Source organism: Diuraphis noxia, unplaced genomic scaffold, assembly GCF_037042655.1.
Source record: "Diuraphis noxia isolate RWA-SAM2 unplaced genomic scaffold, SU_Dnox_SAM2 contig0004, whole genome shotgun sequence".
Taxonomy (NCBI): Eukaryota; Metazoa; Arthropoda; class Insecta; order Hemiptera; family Aphididae; genus Diuraphis; species Diuraphis noxia.
Genome location: NW_028301714.1, coordinates 40,729,010 through 40,750,302, shown reverse-complemented (window position 1 = coordinate 40,750,302; position 21,293 = coordinate 40,729,010). Strand labels below are relative to the sequence as shown.

At 34.8% G+C, this 21,293-nt stretch overlaps 1 protein-coding gene and 1 long non-coding RNA gene across 4 annotated transcripts; both read right to left on the bottom strand.

The window, feature by feature from the left end:
- Positions 1-1,040: 1,040 nt before the first annotated feature.
- Atx-1 (Ataxin 1) lies at positions 1,041-21,200 on the bottom strand. Of its 3 annotated transcripts, none has more exons than XM_015510956.2 (3): positions 20,575-21,200; positions 14,923-16,024; positions 1,041-3,760 (listed from the first exon to the last, which is right to left on the bottom strand). In XM_015510956.2, exons 2-3 carry the CDS (start codon positions 16,000-16,002, stop codon positions 3,263-3,265), a joined length of 1,578 nt encoding a protein of 525 aa, XP_015366442.2. In that variant the 5' UTR covers positions 16,003-16,024; positions 20,575-21,200; the 3' UTR covers positions 1,041-3,262. The 3 variants fall into 3 exon arrangements, with proteins under 3 accessions (XP_015366442.2, XP_015366443.2, XP_015366444.2); XM_015510957.2 differs by lacking the exon at positions 20,575-21,200 and adding an exon at positions 19,785-20,554; XM_015510958.2 differs by lacking the exon at positions 20,575-21,200 and adding an exon at positions 19,276-19,541.
- LOC149056051 (uncharacterized) lies at positions 12,932-14,916 on the bottom strand. The gene is made up of 2 exons (XR_016191348.1): positions 14,037-14,916; positions 12,932-13,969 (listed from the first exon to the last, which is right to left on the bottom strand). It is a non-coding gene; the product is annotated as an uncharacterized LOC149056051 (long non-coding RNA).
- Positions 21,201-21,293: the final 93 nt, after the last annotated feature.

Genomic DNA, 21,293 nt, shown 5'->3' with positions numbered 1-21,293 from the left:
AAATAGATGTTTTGAAATTTTAATTATTCAATAGGAGAACATTTGTGGATATAATAAATTAATAACATAAATAATCAAATACAATTATTCAGCTAGACTAAAATTTAAAAATGAATCCGAATATTTATTAAAAATCAATTATATCATATTTTGTTAACAACATTTTTAATTTAGCAAACTATATTATACTGAATTTGTATAATTTTATATTTTCATATAATATAATATAATAAATGTCTATTATCAAAACTTAATCTATAATAAGTGAATTATAAGTCACACAACATAACAAAAATATTAAAATAAATTAAAATAGTTTTTATATAAATTACAGATACATACTGTGGATTATCAATTAAATATAAATTTTATTATGATTTATGACAAATATTATATCCATTAACATTGTTAAATAAATATAATAAAAACCAAATAGGTATAAAAGCTTAAAATAATTGTACTTTTTGGGGACCGAAGTTTTAGAAAAACAAAAAATAATAATCTTTTTAGGATGAATTATAATTTATCTTTTGTAGTTTCATTCGATTTAACATATAGATCATACCCTATATCATTTTAAAATTGAAATACAGGTGTTCACTAAATTGACAAATTTATGGCTTATGGTTGCAGGATTCATTTAAGACATGCACAGGCTTTGATTACTATTAGTTTTTTGCGGGACAGTTTTAGAGTATACGCAAAAAAACAATTTTTCATAATTTATTGAAATAAAATGTACTAAAAGATCAGAACTCTCAACTTGATACATGCACTACCACGTTTGTATGAGCATGTTAGCGCACCATTTGTCTGAGCCTCTTCTCTGACCCGTGCACAACATCGTAAAATTTCCGTTCGGTAGAACCATCTTGTGAGTTGTTATACTTAATGTTAAAGTGAATTGAAGTATTAATCTTTATTCAAAGTAAAATTCAAGAATATTATCTGTATTTTTAGTCGCCTGTTTTACAATATTTAAATGTTTCAATCTATGTATGAGCATTTTTAAATTGTTATATTTTACATACTCGTAGTCATAACGATTATAAAAAGCAATTTATTAATAATTATTGAAACATCGTAAACAATTCAACGAATAAACATAGATAATATTTCTATCTTTATGTTAGATAATAAGACAATTCATTCTAATATTAAAGGTAACAATAATACAAGTGTTATACTCCCGAATGCAAATAATATGCCATGTTGCACGACGTAACAAGTCAGAGAGAAAACAAATAGTGCTTATATTGTTTTAAATTTCAACCATGTGATGCGAAACGTTTTACAACAAACGCACATGGTTATGAATTTTAAACTTAATATATAATCATCCGTAAGACAACTATGGCATATGTTATTAGGACAACTTTATAAATTAAATTATACATATAAATATATAATATATTCAGGTCTAATCGAGTGTAAAAAAGAAAAACAATGTAAGATTTGTACATAATATATATATAGACTCAACAAAATATTATTTTTTTTTTTTAACACAATACAATCAAAGTTCACGTTTCAAAAGGTAATAAACATTTTAACTAATCCGATACATGTAAAATATGAAATAGTCAAAAAAACATAAAAATATAATCATGTATGCAATATAATACATATATAATATATTGGTAAAGTAATAAAAAATAAAAATAAAAATAACATTCTGGTAAACTCAAAGTATTATTGCCATTTTTGTATAACTTTATACAATAAAATAAATACAATTCGGCAATTTTTATTTTCAATCATACATCAATACATTTAAATATTATAATTTATACATTAGACAAAATGAGGATATGTGCATGAAAAAGCATGGGCTAAATATAAATAAATAAATATCATATTGTTGAGAGGTAAAAAGAATTTCACATCTACAGTCTTTAGACCTGAGAGAAAAAATATAATAATTAAGTGGTTATACTCAACCGCGATTATCATGTACTTGTCAGTCTCTTCAACTTATCAGATTTTTAACAAAAATAGTTATAAGTATATAATTAATAATTAAAAGAAAATTATCATAGTAAAAATATATTATTTTTTAACTATAGTCTTGAGAGTCAAATGTTCGTATATAGTAATATTATTTTAAGTTATTTTATAATACATATATATATATATTATATAATATATAGATATATTATTATAATTATTTTAATATAAAATCAAAAGGTCATTTTCACCTCATTTTTAAAATATCACATGCGTAAAAATTTTAATTTAGAAAGAGGAGAAATTAAAATTTTTGAAAAAAATTTGTTCATTTACGCGCGATGAGATCATTCTATCCAGAAATAAATTTAAAGTTTTTGAAATACTGCAAACTTATACATAATAATAACACGTAATGTATGGCATTTAAGTTTTAAGCGTATTAATATTAAAAGGTGGTTTACATAATATTATTATCTATAATTATTAAATACGAATTATATAGGTATTGATTTTTACATTGTTTTTTCCGAGAAAAAAAAATACATTTTATAGACTTTTAATAGTGAATGTATAACATGTATCTAAATTTTTGTTTGAGTTTTTAACAAAATAACGATGATAAAAATAAGTATTTCTCATTTTTACACATAACAAATTATAATTTAATATGTTTCACATTAAGAGAAAACTAGTGAATCCTTTAGTTTATCATTGCGTTTTGTTTTTTCAGTTCCTAGTTTTTCCTGCCCTGATCCTCACATTCCAAACACCTCGTGGTTATAATTATATAATGTACTTATATACTTTTGTACCATTGTATGAAATATCCAAAACAATCTATAAAAACCTTCCGAGAATTTTCAGTCTTAATACGATTACATATTATATTGAAGTAAAAGTAACTGCAAAGCTGGGAATCATTACACACCAACATAACAAAATTTCAACTTAAACACCGCCACGAGAGATTGGAATCAATTCTATTTGGGTTGGTTATGGAGAAAACAATGAAAGTATACAAACAACAAAACGAAAAATTATGTCACATCGTTGATGGAAGAAATAAGGAGGATGGATGGGGTAGGGGACTAGAAGATTTTTTTAACGTCGTTTTTGTCCCGTAAAATCTTGCACGTATAAATATTTTATATCAATAAAAATATTATACAAAAACCAACGCGAAACGATTACATAAATGTATTTAAGACGTAAACATCGTTAACGCTTTCATAAGATTTGAGGAAGACCGAGACGCGGAAATGAAACATTTAGGCACACAGGATTGTTGTCTTCTTCATAGTAAACCGTGTTCTTAAGTACCGGGTTCCGGGTCAGGGGCGGACCACCGTCTCTTGTTCCTGCTATTCTTTTCGTCGTCTACGGACTGCTGCTGCGGCTGCAGTTGACCCTTTTGAACGACTGCCGAATGATGTTGATGGAGATGATGGAGGTTTTGTTGCTGATGATTGTTGTGCTGTTGTTGTTGTTGCTGCTGTTGCACGGCTACAGCGACGTTGTGCTGTTGTCGTCGTTTACCGTGCGGTGGCGTCGTCGTGGCCGTGGTCGTTGTCGCGTCAGAGGCTACCGCCGACGCTCGTTTCGTCAGCGACACGCACACGTCGCCCACCTGCAGTCGCTGGCAAGTCAGCCCATACTTGGCCAACGTCTTGGACGGGTCCCACGACGCCCAGCCCCGGCCAAACACGAAGTACGGGTGTTCTGCGCCGCTCTCCATTTCCACCTGATGTGACTTAGACGCCGCAGCTGTAACGGCCGCAACTGAACTCGTCTTTTTGTTGTCACTGCCCATCTAAAAACAATGAAAACAATTATTAATTGAACCTCCGTCGACAAGCGTTTACATTTCATTATTTTCGTTGTACCTATTTTAATTGGTGTAGGTGAGTATTACTATGTGCATATTATAAGCAGCTACAACGCTCAACCAATCTAGCCGAAGATGCGATTCGTTTTTCCTAATCCGAATTATTCCTGACAACTCGGACGCTAAAAGCCTAAAGATATTCGAATCCGTACCTATTATATTGACAATTGTATAAGACGAGACATATAGGCGCCGCCAGGAATTTTGTCAGGGGGGTGCATCGTGCATAGTATACTTTGATTTCTAAATAATGTTTAAATTATTTTAGTTAAATACGTAGAAATTTTTTTTCAAATTATATGACGATACAAAGTTATTTTTGTTTTTTCGTCGGATACAAAGTTTTTAACAGATAATTATGCAAAAAAAATCATTTCAATACCATAAAATTTTTTTTTTTAAGCCAGGTGGGTGCAATTGCACCCCCCCCCCCCCCGCGGCGCCCTTGAGACGAGATATCCGCGCGCACACGTATACATAAAAATATACAATGTTATAATGAACGCGTATAAATATTATACAATATGTCTATCGACGATAAACTACTATAATGTACGATCACATAATATTGTTTTTTGTATATAATTATAATACATGTGACAATACAGTGTTTATATAGAGGAGGTGGGGAACAATACGCGACAACAACCACTCCCACGGATGTTTATAATTGTAATTTGTAACACGCAATGCGGCGGGGCACCACCACGGCCACCACGTCAGTCGACAAAGGAATGGCGGATGTCATCACATAATATATTTTGACGACGGCGGTCAGAGGCGAGATTACAACGTACGATTCCCCAACACATTCCGCCATTTCGGTAAACTGAACACGCGGCCGCATCTTGCGAAGATTATAATATGATGCGGGGACGACTTCGATGAAACCAACTATACTGTCTACCAAGTTTATGATAACACTGTCGCTGCAGACTGTTGAGCGACTGCTCTAATGGTACCAATTTATTATAGACGGCGGTCCCACACGTATAGGGAAAATAATAATAACAAAAACCGATTATGTAAATTGTATAGGAAGAAACGCTAACGCGGCTGGTGTGCGTGTGACGACCGACTAGTATATGAATTATGAACATATAATAAATGTGCGTGCGTTTCTTCGTCCTCGAACAAGGCCAACTCTGAACAGGATTTGTACTTCTTTTATTTATTTATTATTATTTTTTTGGCAATAACCATGGGCGTGTACGCGTGCGCGCGTGTAATAATATGCGGCGGTTGCCGTCTCTATCGCTCGTCGGTCAGTGGTCGGGAGTGCAACAGGTCAACAAACTCGGCGCGCGAGCAAGATGTTGATGGAGTCGGAGAGATGGTCGTCGGCGACTGAAAATAGCATTATTCTATCATATTTTATACGTGACGTGTGTGTATTTTTTTCGTCCAACCACGAAGATTTCATAAAGATGAATACGAGGAGTGAAGTTATACCGCGAGCGCGGTGAAGAGGCGATCAATCGGTCGGTTATGGTGAGGAACGCACGGGCAGGTGAGAGGGAACGACGGAGCTGAGGAGACGGTAGACCGATATAATAATAATATTATAAGCCTACTACAACGAATACGTTAGCCTACATAGTAATGACCCTGCCTTGACTCAAGGACGAAATTCCCCCACCGCCGCGCGCAATTACCGCTTGAAGATGTCAGCTCGTGCGCGCGATGTGCATTATGAGTATCTAGGTACCTACTATGTGTTAGGTTACATCGAATAAACGCGAATTTATAATTTAAAAAAATAATAATGTATGAAAGCACGCGCGCATGTTCGCCGAGCATACATTTTTCAAAATGTGCATACAATAGCGTTCTCATATTGAATCCCAAACGTTGCATCGGAGGAATGCAACGGCGGTGACACTTGTGAGTATACGACATTATGCGACACAACACTGAGATTTCGGACACGGCCTCGCCCGGATTAAATGACACCACCCGTCAATAATTACATTTTTGCTCCAACGATCGTTTCAATTATATTTTAATTTATAATAATAATAAAATAAATTATGATAATCGTTTCGAAGTTAATAAAATATTATCGTGATCACGGCTGCGTTTTTATTTAAATCATTGTTTTCTTACGATAGCTCAACACGGTGTCCAAACAACGTTCTGACCGTAAATCATGATTCGAGGTACAATCTTGACGACAGTAAAATACATTAGTTGCTAACATGTAACCATCATAATATCATATTGTATGGCTGGCTGTGACATCTATATAAAAAAAACAGCCAAGCCCAAATCTTGAAATTGTACACAAAGAAAAGATTCACATCTAAACACCACACGGTTTTGAAATCAATATACGAAATACTCGGCGGAACGTATTATTATTGTATACTATAATGTACTATACATATTATGTACGGTTCGGCGTCATTATACTAATAGGATAGTAAAAAGTATTCGATTTTATTGGATTTAAACATGTTCGGCGTCCATTCATACGTAAACTAATAACAAATAAGTAATAATAATAATTATTATAATTGTCACCTAATGTAAATTGTATACATATACATCTATACTTTTTATAATGGATCATACGAAATCAAACCACTTACAAAGTTACAACACCAAGTACAGACGTGTTTTATTGCTTTTCATATTTAATAACCCACTTAATATAGAGTTTATAAAACGCACACGCTGTATACACGTCGAGTATACAACAGTTTGTTATTAGTATGCTTACAAATCAAATTCATTGTATTTGAGCAGATAGTTGTTTTTAAGCACGCTTAGTTCGTTAAAAATTTACATTTTAACTTTTAAGACAGCTGACCCAAGTGCTAATGGTAAATTGTTGTTGTATAGTACATATGTAGGAAAACTGCATTATATGCATTTAACTTAATATCCAGTTGGCATGATTTCAACAACGCGTGTTATGAATCGAAAAAAAAATAAAATGTAACTTGGAAATGGTAATAGTGTATAATATTTTAATACAATTAAAATACAAGTTTTTTCGTATAAAAAAAAAAACTAAAAACTAAAATATTTAGGTACCTATTAGGTTATAGCTAGTATATTTACCCTGAAAACGATTTCCGCGAATTATGGCTCTAGTAAAACACATAACCAAACATTTACAGAATACATTAATCATATCTGTAGACTGACTAGACACATAAAGGTTAACATTAAAGCTTATTATTTTGTAGGTAATTAATAATAAGTAATACGCTAATAACTGATGAGTATATGTGGTGAGCACACTTGTGAAGTTCAGCGGATAGCCGATAAAAAGCGAATTTGGTACTAAACTACCAAAATAATTAATAAATTATCTGAACATGTTGTAAAAGAAATAATAACAATACAAATTTTAAGCTATCGAGAATCGAGATATCGCACACGCATAAACAACATCCACTAGATAATGAGATTTCGGCAATCGAAAACTCGAGTTCAAAATTACATGACAAATTGAACAGTAAGGGAAACGACGGAGAAAATAAAGAAGAACTTCAGAAACACGCATGTGTGGGTTCTGATAAAGTGCTAAGGACTAGAAACCTGTATATATGTAATAATACATTTTGTATACGATGTTTTGAGAGCTTATTATACATTTTTTTATGAATGACGTGTGACAGCAAATTACCGATTACGCCGAAAACGTCAATGCCGAGGTCAATGCGGAGAGAGGCGACTCTTTCTCTGGCTCGTATCGCAGTTTATAATATGTTTCAATTTCACTTCGGGTTTGTTTTATTATTTAATTTGTTAGTCTGATATTAATATCTAAATATATTTTTCCGACTACTATTTATACAATAATTTATACTTTTTAGCATACGCTAAACATGTTTGTTCTTTTAGTATGTTTTAGTTATTCATTGTTATTTACTGAAACTTTACATAAATATGTTTTGCACGTTTCGAACTTCTAACGTTTCAAATAGATTTTATGTACCTATTACAATTTATATAAGGTACATAACCTTATATAAGTATGGCAAGTAGGTATGTCAAATTTTCCGGAACGTAAGTACCCAGAGTACCTAGCTCATATTATATAAGTAATATGTAATTTAGTAATAATTATATAACTAAATGGGTTTTTTAAGTGTTCTACATTATCATTAATATAATAAATTACTAATCAGTAGATAATTAGATTGTTCATCGGTTGTATCAGACGGTTAGGTATTGCTGTATATGTATATTATTATTACTGTATTATAGGCATTAGGCATACATTGCTAATACTATTTATTATCATTGCTATGTCATTTCAGCAGTCGAATCGAAACATGAAACACCCGAAAACCATTGAAATAGATTTAAAACTTAACACGTCAAATCGTACCTATAACATCTATCACCCATTAAGCTTAAATGCGGATACGGATAACTTATTCACGGTTTTATCAATGAATATGTATGGGTTGTTTCCTAGGAAAATTACTACAAGAGTTCTAGGTCAATATTAACATTTAATAATTAACCTAATATCACTTTTTTTCATTTTTCTACAATTTATTGATTACGGTAATAAGATATATGCATTATGCATATATAATAATAATATAATTTATCTAAAAGACTAAAACATATAGTTTACTCTAATATTTTAATTTTTCAACAATAATTATATATATTGTGTTTATATCTAATATACAACGGGTCATAAAATGAAAATTTAGTAAAACTGTGTTTGACGCTACAACATTACAGACAGCGTGAATCGTACTTATGGAAATTTGATGATAAAGTATGTTTTCTGTGTTATGGATGTAGATCGCAGCGTCAAACATATTTTATGTATATATAGTATTAATATTTTATATTCAATGTATTGTATTTGTATTATACTATTATTATTATAAAATATGTTTGAGTATTGTTTTAAACTTAAAATCATCGAACGCTAACCGGAACGAGATGGAGTATAAAAAACGTTATACGTGATTAGAAAAAGCACCCGGCGTGTAGAATAATAATAATAAACACGCAAGCGCGGCGTTAAAGTGGCGGGCGCGCTATCCGACCGCCATTGAGCACGAGTCACGACCACCAGGCACTAACAGCGGCGTCGCGGAAATTACGCGGGTGGTGGGTTGTATGAATGAATTCCCCTACACAATTCATAAGCTCCAACAGACGAGGCGCATGCGTGGGCAACCTGCTGTTGCCAGGGTTTGGTCGGTCCCGCAGGGTGAACAATAACAAAGAAAAGCTGTCGACGCCACACAAAATTTTCGTAACCACCACCAAACCTCCGTCTCCGTGTGCTATGCATTTTTCTAAAATTTCCAAAATTTCTTTGATTTTCTGACTGCGTTAATACATTTTTTCTTTTAAAAATATCAGCAAAATACGAGGATTAATATAATTATGTCTCACCGTCTCGATATAAGACATGAGTACTTAACTATCGCCTATCAGTATTTCGTTTACGCCGCTACAAGTTTTATTATTAGTAACAATTTGTATGTCATCACTAGAAAACGTGTGATCGTCGAGTTGTTATAACTTATAAAATGTTGAAACGAGTGACTGTCATGTATTCGCACGACATTGTTTTTCAGTACAAGACGTATAGTACGTATACACAATATAATATAGTAAAACCAACCCACCGCGGCACCGCGATCGTTTACGACATGTTTTCTCTTCGTTTTTACGACCAACACATGCGATGTTTGTGTCTAAACCATGTGTCATGCGAGAAAACATCACTCAAGCACCCCTTCAACAACAACACTGACATTGCTCCACATAACCCGATGCCCCCACCAATAAACGGCCATCCATACAATGTAGCACATCGTTACTACGATATTATTATATTATTATCACGTGTATGTATACGGATTAATATGCATATAACGAATAAAGCATCATGTTTTAATGTTTAGAACAGTTGGAAAAAAGTCATTCTGAAAAAGATAGAGCAAAAATTATAATTTAACAATTTTATAAAATTTAAACTTCAAATGCTCTTACAAATAGTTGCTATGATTTTAACTTTTTTTACTACCTACCTATAATTCCACTAATGACGACTTTTGAGCAATCTTTATTAAAACATTTTAAAGTATTAAAAATTCTAAGCAATGAAAGAATTTGGAAACAACTCACAACATATATTTCTACACGAACGTTGACCGAGTTGTGCGTTATCTGTATGTTGTCTCAGATGATTATGTACTAGTCGGACGGCGACTGACGTCAACGGTGTGCGATAACGATATGTATAGGTACATTTTTGTACAGTAGAAAATAGGAATATGGAGCTATACCTACGTGTAACTTTACATTATTAAACGTGAAATAAAATAGGGATTCATAATTTGCCCGAACGATTATAGAAGGTCTTGAGAAATCTAAGCGAACACAGTTATAAACCGTATAAATCACCATTGATCCGTGTCCTGAGTCCAATAATGTTATAAATTTTATAAATTGTATTGTTATTTAAATATGTTTGAAATCTTAGCATTTCTCCAACCTTTAAGAATAAGATGATACTAATAGGATCCATAAATGGTTCGATATATATAATATAATTTATTGTTTTACCCATGAGTTTGATAATAGCAAGACAATAATATTATATAATATTATTTATAGTTTAGAACTCTGAACAAGTTCAAGAATTTAATCCTCACTTCCCTGGCATGACCCATGTCGAAAAGATAAACTAAAATCCTAACTTCGACAACTATATGGACTATCGAGTAGTTTGATCTCGTCTGAACGTAAAGTGCACGCGTTTATTATTTGTCCGCCATGATTATCGATTACAATTTATGACCATGGTTTTTGCATTTTTTTTTAACTCAGCACGCGTGATTGGCAAATGGCAATATTAGTGGAGTTACGAGTATGTATTCAAGTCGTGACTGCGTGTGCCGGATAAAATCCAAATGCAAATACATAAAGATATAAGTATATAGAAGTAGTAATGCTGCATAATGAAATAAGGTATTTAGCTTTTGCATAATAGAATACTAGAATCGGTTCATTGAGTATAAAAAGAAAAACAATCTTTCACTACACTATTGCTGAAGAGTGTATGAAGGGGGTACCGAAAGGGGTCACACGCATTCACCCTCTATATCATCGGCAGGGAAGTTATTTGGTGCACATGCGCGGCGGGTGCACTCGAGCATTGCGATTATCACGCGGGAGGAGTTGGGAAGGGGCACCGTATTAGCATTTCCAATCGATGTCTACATTCCGACCTTCAGACTTAAAAAGGTCACACACGCACACAAACAATACTCTCCATAGCACTGAATCGGGTTATGGTGAAGGGAGTTAGAAGGGGCAACGAGTTCGTTTAGGTATTGTGTTTAATATCAGCTTTTTTCGCCATCTTTTCTTTCTCTATATACGTGTGCTGCTGTCGTTTTACTCGTTCTTTCCTTTCTCGGGCATCTTTTTATTTCCATTATCGAAACTAGTTTGCACGAACGTAGAAAAAAAGCGTAACTAACGATGAGAAAAACAAAGTGGACGGCGAGGTGAGGGAGTATGCATACAACCGAATGTAGAGGAGGGTTGACCGCAACTCGCGAATAGCGCGTGTTGCGCGTTTAGAGAAAACGATGGTGACTATATACATCACTTGCACGCCGCCCGCCCGCGCTAACCGGTAACCACGTATCACGAAAACGCGACCGTGCGTAATATCTAATTACTATTACTGAATGAAATTTATGCGTTTTCGATAGCAAGACTGCCATAGAGATCGCACCTACCGGAGTAAGAAAAATACGTGTTACGTAATGAAATGCGACCGGCGCCACCGCCGTCGAAATAAATGAGTTGAAAAAAAATAAAACGCACCTAAACTACATTAATTATTTGCTCTTTGAACTGGATAATATATTTTTTTTTCTTATAATAAAACGCTTGCCGAAGAATGGATTTTATTTATCGCCCATCGGCAACGATTTAGCCGTGCCGCAAACCTGGTCGACACATATTACTATCATTATCATTATTATTCATTTGTCATTATTCATTACTAACCACAGTGCAAACTGCACATGCCAATATACCATGTACAGATAAACATGTATATTGTATGTGCATTAAACATGTGTACTTATTTTTCTTTAGAAATCAAAAATAATGAAATGCGAAATGCAAAAACAATTACGGGGAACGATTTTTAAAAATGATAATCGGTTAAAACGACACATCTATTAAGATAAATTGTGATATAAACATTTTTTTATTAAATGCTCGGTTATATGGCTTGAACGAGTTAGTGGAAACGGTCCTGTGATTGCTTAATAGGAATTCTTGACGAAAATGAACACTACGCACAAGATAAAAAAATAACATGCAATATAATTCTCGGCACCAAGAATTCTACGAAATGAGAAAGTACATCATATTATATTTGGATTTTATCATGTTGATGATAGACGTACAAAAAAGTCTGGGCCATTATAATATTAAATGAAGACTTATCAAATAAATCAAGAATTTACATTTTTACAATCTTACTCCAATGTTTCCGACGACACTCATAAATAATAATACAACAATATTGAACTAATTAGAAATATTTTGAAATCAAGCATTCGGTTATAACACTTCCAATAAAATTGTATGGCATGTACTATGTAATATGTATTAATTAGCTTTGGACAATGAACACGATTGAAATTGAATAATGTAACAAAGACCGTTGCATATAGTTAAAAATGTCATTTGAATGGGTTTAACATACAAATTCGTAGATAAATTGATAAATATCATATTAGTAGGTACATTTATAATTCAATTACGACTTAATACTATATATCATTAAAACATTAAAACATTCTCCGAATTCATCAGAGTTCTCGGACCAAATTAAATTATTAATTGAAATAAATTTGCACGCATTTGTACACAACTATACATTTGGATAATTTGAAATTCAAGTGATGTAATTTGTAATTGTCGTGAGATATGTCCCTACAAAGTACAAACGGTATCCAATCAATAATTATTTAAAAACTTAAAATAATTATTATGAACAGATTAGTTTTTAACACGTATGCACTTATAATACACTTTTTACCACTTTACGCATTCAGGGAACACAGGTATTAATAATTTAGTGTAATAGTATTTATTATTGAATTTGTTTAACAAATTTACATAAAAAAATATTACAAACTCAAGTCTTCGAAATAATAATTTTACCAGTGTATTAAAATTAGAGCATTAAAAATATATAATATATTAATACCGATAAAATATAAGAAAAATCAGTAATATAGTTTCATGTATATAAGTTATTATAAGTGTTTAAAATTTTCGTTCTTTTTTCGAACAACTGCGAGCAAGTAAACGTCACGATACTTTAATATCAATTATACGCTTTTGAAAAATTTAATAAAATACCGATATCAATATGATATTGTAACCAAATAAGTATGTTGACCTATGTTGTAGTGGGTTAATGAATAAAACAAAATAATATTTTAATAATAATTATAATATTATATAATAATATAATAATTTAAATTAATATTAAAAAATAAAATAATAAATAAATAATTATATAATATTAAGTAATAATAATAATAATAGTCATTAATTAAAAAAATAACAATAATTGAAAATTAATAATTTAATTTTAATATTTCAAAGAATATAAAATTATAATTACAATATTATATAGTAGAAAGAGTATACAATATGTTCTATCTAGACAACGATAATTTTAAATTCGTTTCTATATAATTCGAAATTCAGGAATAAAAAAAAACGTGCAGTACATTTACACTAATAGTGTTCGATATTTGAACATGTGATACCAGATGTTTGTGATGCTTGGACCCCAGACACGCACATTTCAACAACAACAAGGGACTGAAGGGACGCATTATGTTCGTTCTCGGAGATCGTAGGAAAACTACTAAAAACGTGTTAACCGTTAACAAATTTCGTTTATACTTCGACGGACGTATGCGCCACCGAGTCAACGTCGTTTGGCAATAGTCGTTGAGTATCAGTCGTGGGTGTGTGAGAGGGGAGGTCGTACAAGAAGACTTCACATGTGAAGTGTTGACTGTGAACAATATATTACGCAAAACCAACCGGTGGAACATGTCGGGAAAATCTGTCCCGGCGCACGGCAGTGGCCTTAAAACGAAGTTCAAAAATTATTTAAATACTACATAGGTAGGTGATACGTGCATAATTATATTACACTTTATAATTCAATTTCGTTAAAAAGGTAGTTGGAGATAAAACGGCGTCGAATATACACACGCGCGCGCGTTGGTTTGTCGTGTGGTCGTCGGCGGACAAGGAATTCCAACGAGCGCGTAGTATAATATTATTACACTCACACACAAAAACTAAGACTAACATTTTTACACATACAAACTCGCGCACGCCAAGCCAAACTCGTGCCACGCAATATGGCCGCCTCCACAAGCTCCGGGTTTTTCCACACCTCTTGAACTAGAACCAGTCCGGAACAATGTCACTCATTACAACTCGCCTCGTAGAACGGGGGCCGCCGCCGCGTTCCTCTCGTGGACTCCCAAGGTCGTAGCAAGATTACATGCCCATTGCACTCGTACCACCACCGCCTCGCGACACCCACTGCGCGCACCGTCGTCATGATAAAATTTAATAATAATAATAAAAAACCCGTATCGTCTTGGTTGCATTCCAGAAGTTATTATTACATACAGAATTTACCGCGGCGGCGGCGACGAGTGGTTCGTTTTTAAAACCGCCGCGCTAATGGTACTCCTACTCCACTACAACGTCATCCACCTACTATTCGTATTATAGTCTCACCGCCTTCTACTACGCCGTCTTTCGCCAAACCCGGTTCCATGTAGAGACCATATTATTTTACTATACACGTTTAATATACGACGAGATCTCGGGATGGTACAGCCCGAGTGGTGGGAGTGATGAAGAGTGCGGTCGGTCGAAAATACTACTACTATATTACTACTACTACTACTACTACTACTACTACTACTGTTATTACTATTATTACGAAAACTACTACGACGACTTCCTTATCGATGAAAAATATAATGTGCAATAGTAATAATGTTTGAAATATCGCTTACCTGATGATTTCTTTGGTCACCGTAGCTAAGTGTGATCTTTATGTTGCCTTTGACCGCCGAATCCGCCACGGGTTCGATTCTCACTACCGTACTAGGATCGATCCTGTGCAGGTCGCTGTTTTCCACAGAGTTCAAAAAGTCTTCGGTCCTCATGTCTTCGACTTTTTTTATATTGCCGTTGGCCAACCGTATCAGCGAACCCTTGGTGAAGTTTGACGTTTTGGGCGTCGGCGGTGACAGCGGTTCGGGCGTGATACGCCGCAGTTTTTTCGGCGATGGTTCCGCGGCTGCGCCTATGTGGTTGTTGTTGTTGTTGTTGTTGTTGTTATTGTTGTTGATGTTGTTGTTGTGGTTGACGGCAGGAGCGGCGGCCACTGTAGTGACCGGTTGAGGAGGCGGTAGGATTCGCTGGTGTTGCAGCTGTAGGGGTGGTTTATTGTCCCTACCGTTTGGAACTTTGAACTGTTCGGGAGGCGACGACGATGGGCTAGTCCGACTCCCGACGCTAACACTGCCGTTCTTATTCGGTGGACTTGGGTATCTCCGTTCTTGCGGTGGCTGCATAAGATGGTGCCTAGTATCTCGCGGGATGACAGGTGCGTACGGGCTAGTGTACACACCGTATGGCGCCGGCGGCTGGTGCATGGGATGGTACGGGTGGTACGGCGTCGTACTGACATAGAGCCGAGGATGTCCGTACACTGGGTATGGATGATGCCGATCGTCCAACCTGATGTGGTGGTCAACTGACGGTGGCGGCAACGGTTCTTTAGGGGCCGTCAGGTTGACCGGACGGCAATCCACTGCGTACTTTGAGGACGCCCGAGGTGCCTTTAGAGGGTTCACGGGTGCCGGTTTCGGCAACGGCCGCAGGAACTCTGGCGTGGATGGCAGCTCGGAAGACTGTTGTTGTTGCTGCTGTTGCTGCGGTGAAGGAGGTGGCGGTCCCACCGATTTCATGTATGCCGACGGTTCTACATATGACATACGGTGGTGGTTATGAACAGCCTGGTGGTTATACGGCAAATGGGCCTGGAGTCCGTGGCTAACGCCGTCCACCACGAGACCGCTGGTGATCATTACACGTATTTTTGAGAAACACCTAAAATAAATCCAATCACACAGGTTAGAAATTAAAATCTAATAAATAATAATATAGTATATCATTATGACAATTATTGACATGACGATGCGATAATAGTAAAGTCACAGACTTCTGAATCTAACTTGAAAACAAGTTAATGTATAGTAAATAGTTTTGGACGGGAAACTTTTTAATCCACGTTATCGCTATATATTATTTAAAAATTATTTATTGATAAGACAGCAAAATAACGGAAACTGTTGAGAGCGATATCAAAAACAGAATTATTGTCACGGGACATGCATTGTGTGTACGTGTGTTTGCGAATGTTGTTGACTTGGGGCGTATCATTACATGCGCGACAAACCATTAAAAAAAAATAAAAATGAACTATGAAAGAAGCCAACGAAAACGTAGTCAATTACTTGAGCACGAGTTGTGTGTACAAGTTTTTGTCTTTTTCTCATCGGTAATTTCTTATGGAAAATGAAAATGCCACGATATATCGAGGAACCACGAGAATAACGAGCAGGCTTTTCAAAACTAAACGTAAAATGGGTTCCGTTTACAAAATTAGAATGAGGCTAAATTAACAGCATAGACATCTAAAAATATTGAATTTAAAAAAAAATTCTAAAAATAAACTACTCGACTTAGATAAATCTTTTTACCATAAAAATTGCTCTTATAGTCAGATTCACAAATAGGCTATTTTGAATTTATCCAAAAAAATTTTATTAAATTAATTTTTTTTTCAGTACTAAAAAAAAACGGGAAAGTGGATATATCGCTCTGCTATACAGTAGGTTACAAGTGGGTTACTGTAATGGATGAAATTAAATTTGAACCTAATGATATTGTATCATTGTATAAGAAAAGCGATTCTGAGCGGAGACGGTTTATCTTTTTAGAATATATATTATAGATTATTAATACTTATTAAGATATTTGCCTTTCCGGTTAGGTGGACATTTTTTTTTTTTTTTTTTTTTTATAAAGGTAGACAAACTTATAAGGAATGTTGAATTAAATTTTCAAATCTTAGATTTAAAAAGAAAGTTTTTTATGAATTTCTATCTAAGATAATTTAAACATTGTCGTAATTTTCACGTATTTAGTAAAAATTTAAACTTTATAAATGCTTAAAAAAAATTTGTGCCTATGTATTTTTAATATTTTTCAACTGCTATTGTAACAATATGTTGGAAGCCTTGTATTAAATTGTGAAGCTTTTTGACCTAACCAATACAATTTTATTGACATAAGGACAATATTGACAATAGAAAAAAAACTAAAAAAGTTGAAAAATTAAATTTTCAGTGAAAATTTCAAGTACCTATCTGCGATAATTTGTTTTAGAGTTACCCCAAAATAAGAAAATAGCTAAATAAGAAATCTAGTGAAAATCTGATGTTGTAAAAATTTCAATTTCATAAGCTCATAAAAACCTAATTTGACCTTCCGGTGGATATTCATTTTATGATAATGGTTGACAAACTTGTAAGAAATCTTGTATTAAATTTTCAAATCTTAGATTTAAAAAGAATTTTTTGACCCCCCAAAGTACCAACTGTATTTACTTTTTGATCGAATGAGGTACTGAAGTCGTAATTCGAATCATTTTTACTGCCCTAAAACGTGATGGCAGACAAAAAAAAAATTTAATAAAAAAATTTAAAAAACACACATCATGGTAAAATCAATAAGAAGTAGAATTATTTGAAAGATGTGATAGTTGTCACTATTTTTAAAATATTATTTTACGTCTTAAACATAGGAATATGGACTTAAAAAACACAATGAATGATTTAATTACATTATTTATAAAATGTATAGAAAAATCCACAATGAATTTCTGTTAGTAATAGTAGTCGACAGAATTAGTGATCATCAGTAATGATAATAATTTAAGATTTAATAAAGTTTTTATATCGATTATGCAGTTGGTGTAAATTTTCCGTTGACTTGGTTGCACGCACGCGTGTGCAAGAAATAAGACAAAGAAAGCAATAAATAATTGTTGGGAGATTGTTATGACGTCCTCTCGACACACACACAAGTATCAACTGATAAAATACAATTTCATTCAACGAGTTTGGCATAACATTATACTATATTATTATTATTATAATATATTTCATTATTAAGCGTATGTATGTACATAGTATATCTTATTATGTATATACCGGAGACATACTGTAGTGTAAAACACCACAACAATAAAAGACAAAAAGAGTCGTACTCGACACGTGCGTGCTAATAATTTTTATACACACAGTTTCTCGAACAATACGCCAACAGCAACTTTACTGTATGGCGTGCTTATCTTGTTTCAAACAAATCTTAAATAAACGGCAAAAAATTAATAAAAAAAAAAACCGTACACAACAAAACATCGTACACAATAGGCTCGAAAACAGGCTTGTTCAGCAGGATTGTGAACATAATAATATATATTCAATGTGTGGAGAAAAAACATACAATAAGAGCGAAGAGCCTTATCTGTAAAATTGTATTCTTGGAAATGAGTAGAGTATTTTGCAAATATCACAATAAATGCATCACGCACTTAAAATATTCGTACTACAACAATTATTAGTATTAATCGGGCCAATTTATCTACGATAAGAACAACACTGATAGATAATTGCCCTTTGTACGCGCGCAAACGATGTGTTTAATATACACATTACACATTTACACCTCTAGTTACACATTCGCCACTCGCCCGCGAACGCACTTATTCGTCCGTTTACGGCGTCGCGTGACGGACTCATTAGTCACTATATCCAAATTATTAATATTAACGTTTCATCCACTGTTATCATCGAATAACGACTTATCGATACGGATAACAAAAGGAATACGATAAGAGTACTGGAATAAACACTTAAATTAGTCAAATCCCCCCGAAAAAAATTTTGAATAGCTCAGCATTCACAACCACCATTAGTTTCCTATTTACGTTGCTTCAATACAAGATCCTGCGGGCGAAATCGGATATGATATTGGCAACATCAACATTGTTTGCGCTAATTTCTTTCGTAGTATTCTGTTACGCGGATGATATTGTTATCATAATATAGACGATAACGTACGCTACACCAAGCACGTAGGTAAAGTGACTTATAACATTATGACTAATTAAAGATGCACTGGACTGTCGGCTGCAAGGTTAATGGTTTTAATATAATAGAGTATAATATTATTAATAATATACATAACACACTCGGGACGGAATACGTTTTAAAGTTGTATTATTTTTATACCTGATTAGTTTATTGCAGACAATTGGCGAACTAAATAAATAAACGTCAACGCACCAGTTGACGACGATAATAACATATTGCTATACATTTAAACAAATTAAAACAGAACACTGCGTGTGCATAGTGTATTGTGTTTGGAAACTGCATATAGTCCACGTGTCCGATTCTCGTATTAACTCTAAACAGAAAGACTGCTCCACTCCGCTCTTATCGCACTCGATTTGTTTAATTGAATATGTATTGTTAAACGGACGACCAACGAAATCATAATATATTATTATTTACATTCAGATCGAGCACTGAGCCGCGTTCGTCTGGTTTTTTTTTACATCACAGCGATTCGAGTACGCGTACTATAATAAACAATTGAGCAGAACCGTTGTTTACGTCATCGGAAAGAGCCGTATTAAATGTTGTGATACAGTATAGATACGTGCACAGCGACTGCGCGCACGAGAAATACAATCGGTTGATTTTATTTATCGTGATTGGCGAAACGGAAAACTTACACGAACGCCGTAAACGATACAAATTCGGCGTGCAAAACGGGACACCACCATCGCACTACGGCGGCGGCAGTGACGACGACGACCTTGAGGCGGAACGAAAAACAACCGCCGAAAACTCGGGCGCGCAACACCTCATCGCGAAATAGTTGTGCATAAGTGTCAATGAATAGCCGATTAGAGAGCTCGTTTCCACTAACGACACTCTACACACGCTCGCACGCACGCACGCACGCACTCTACACAATCACAACACACACTAACACTTACGGGCAGATAAATACTACGTTAGATGTTTACCGAACACCCGTAAGACACGCGAAAACCGATATCCGTTCGTTTTTAGGACGGCTGAAACACTAATTATTTTACGCTCCTAGCTTAATAATATCTCAGTGACCAGTCTTCAAAATTAACGCGGCAGGAAACCAGTCCCAAACGTCCAAGGCTAAGAGCTCGGGACGAGTTTAGCACCTGTACACTATTTTTATCCGTACGTACACCTGACTTTACGCCTAACCTGGCGTACGTACAGGTACGCTGGACTGGAGTCCTGGAAGTGGACAATGACAGATTGAAAGATTCGTAAACGACACGGCCGTGTCGGTTTGCGTGTTCAAACTTTCAAAGCATTCGACCACACACGGATCCGTGAAAGAGAAAAATAAAAACACACGAATACCGTGGTATACAAGAGATAAAATTAAATTTAAACGCAACAGCACTCGTGAGAAACACTATTTTTATAAAGCAACATTTAAAAATAATATCCGTTCATAACGCCACTACTTACCGGACAAGTTGTTATTAATAATATTAATAGTCGTGCAGCCACTGGTGCTGATAAGCATTTTCCGTCGAACACACACGCGTCACGACAATTACAACGCCGGTCAACGACTAACTCGCGCGACGGCGGTTACGACGTTACGTTAGTATGTTTTATATAGTATATATCCTCGCCGTCGGCAGAGGAGAGAAGGTCGCGCGCGTCGAGGAGCGAGCGAGAAAGACGCGGCAGACACATACACACAGACCTACACGCGAGTACACACACGGTCACTTGCATTGGATGGCGACGACTACCACTACCACCACCACCACCACTACTACTACTACTACTATTACTACTACTACACTACTACTACTACTACTATTATTATTACTACAACTACTACACTACTACAACAACGATATACTACTACGTTACATACTACGGCGCATGGCGACGGAGCACGCCACTCGCTCTACACGCAGCGCACGCTCCCGGATTGAACAAAGTGTATTATTATACGCGCGCGCACACGTATGCACACACGCGCGCGCCCGCGCGCTGACACTGTACACCGCGACGCAGTGACAGCGCACGCAAATAACGATGAGAGAACAACGCGCACCACGATGAACGGCCGGTGGAGTGTGTATACACGCGTTTACGTATCGGCGTCAGTGGGTAGTCGTGGGTACTGGGTAGGGTAGGCTGTGGCCGGTGGTGTTGTTTTCCTATGGGAC

What these genes read in the sequence shown, in the direction of transcription:
- Atx-1 (XM_015510956.2), bottom strand. Translation starts at nt 16,002, where the DNA reads ATGATCACCAGCGGTCTCGTGGTGGACGGCGTTAGCCACGGACTCCAG. An exon ending in GTGACCAAAGAAATCATCAG is followed by an intron (nt 3,761 to 14,922) that starts GTAAGCGATATT and finishes CATTGTTTTTAG; the next exon opens with ATGGGCAGTGACAACAAAAA.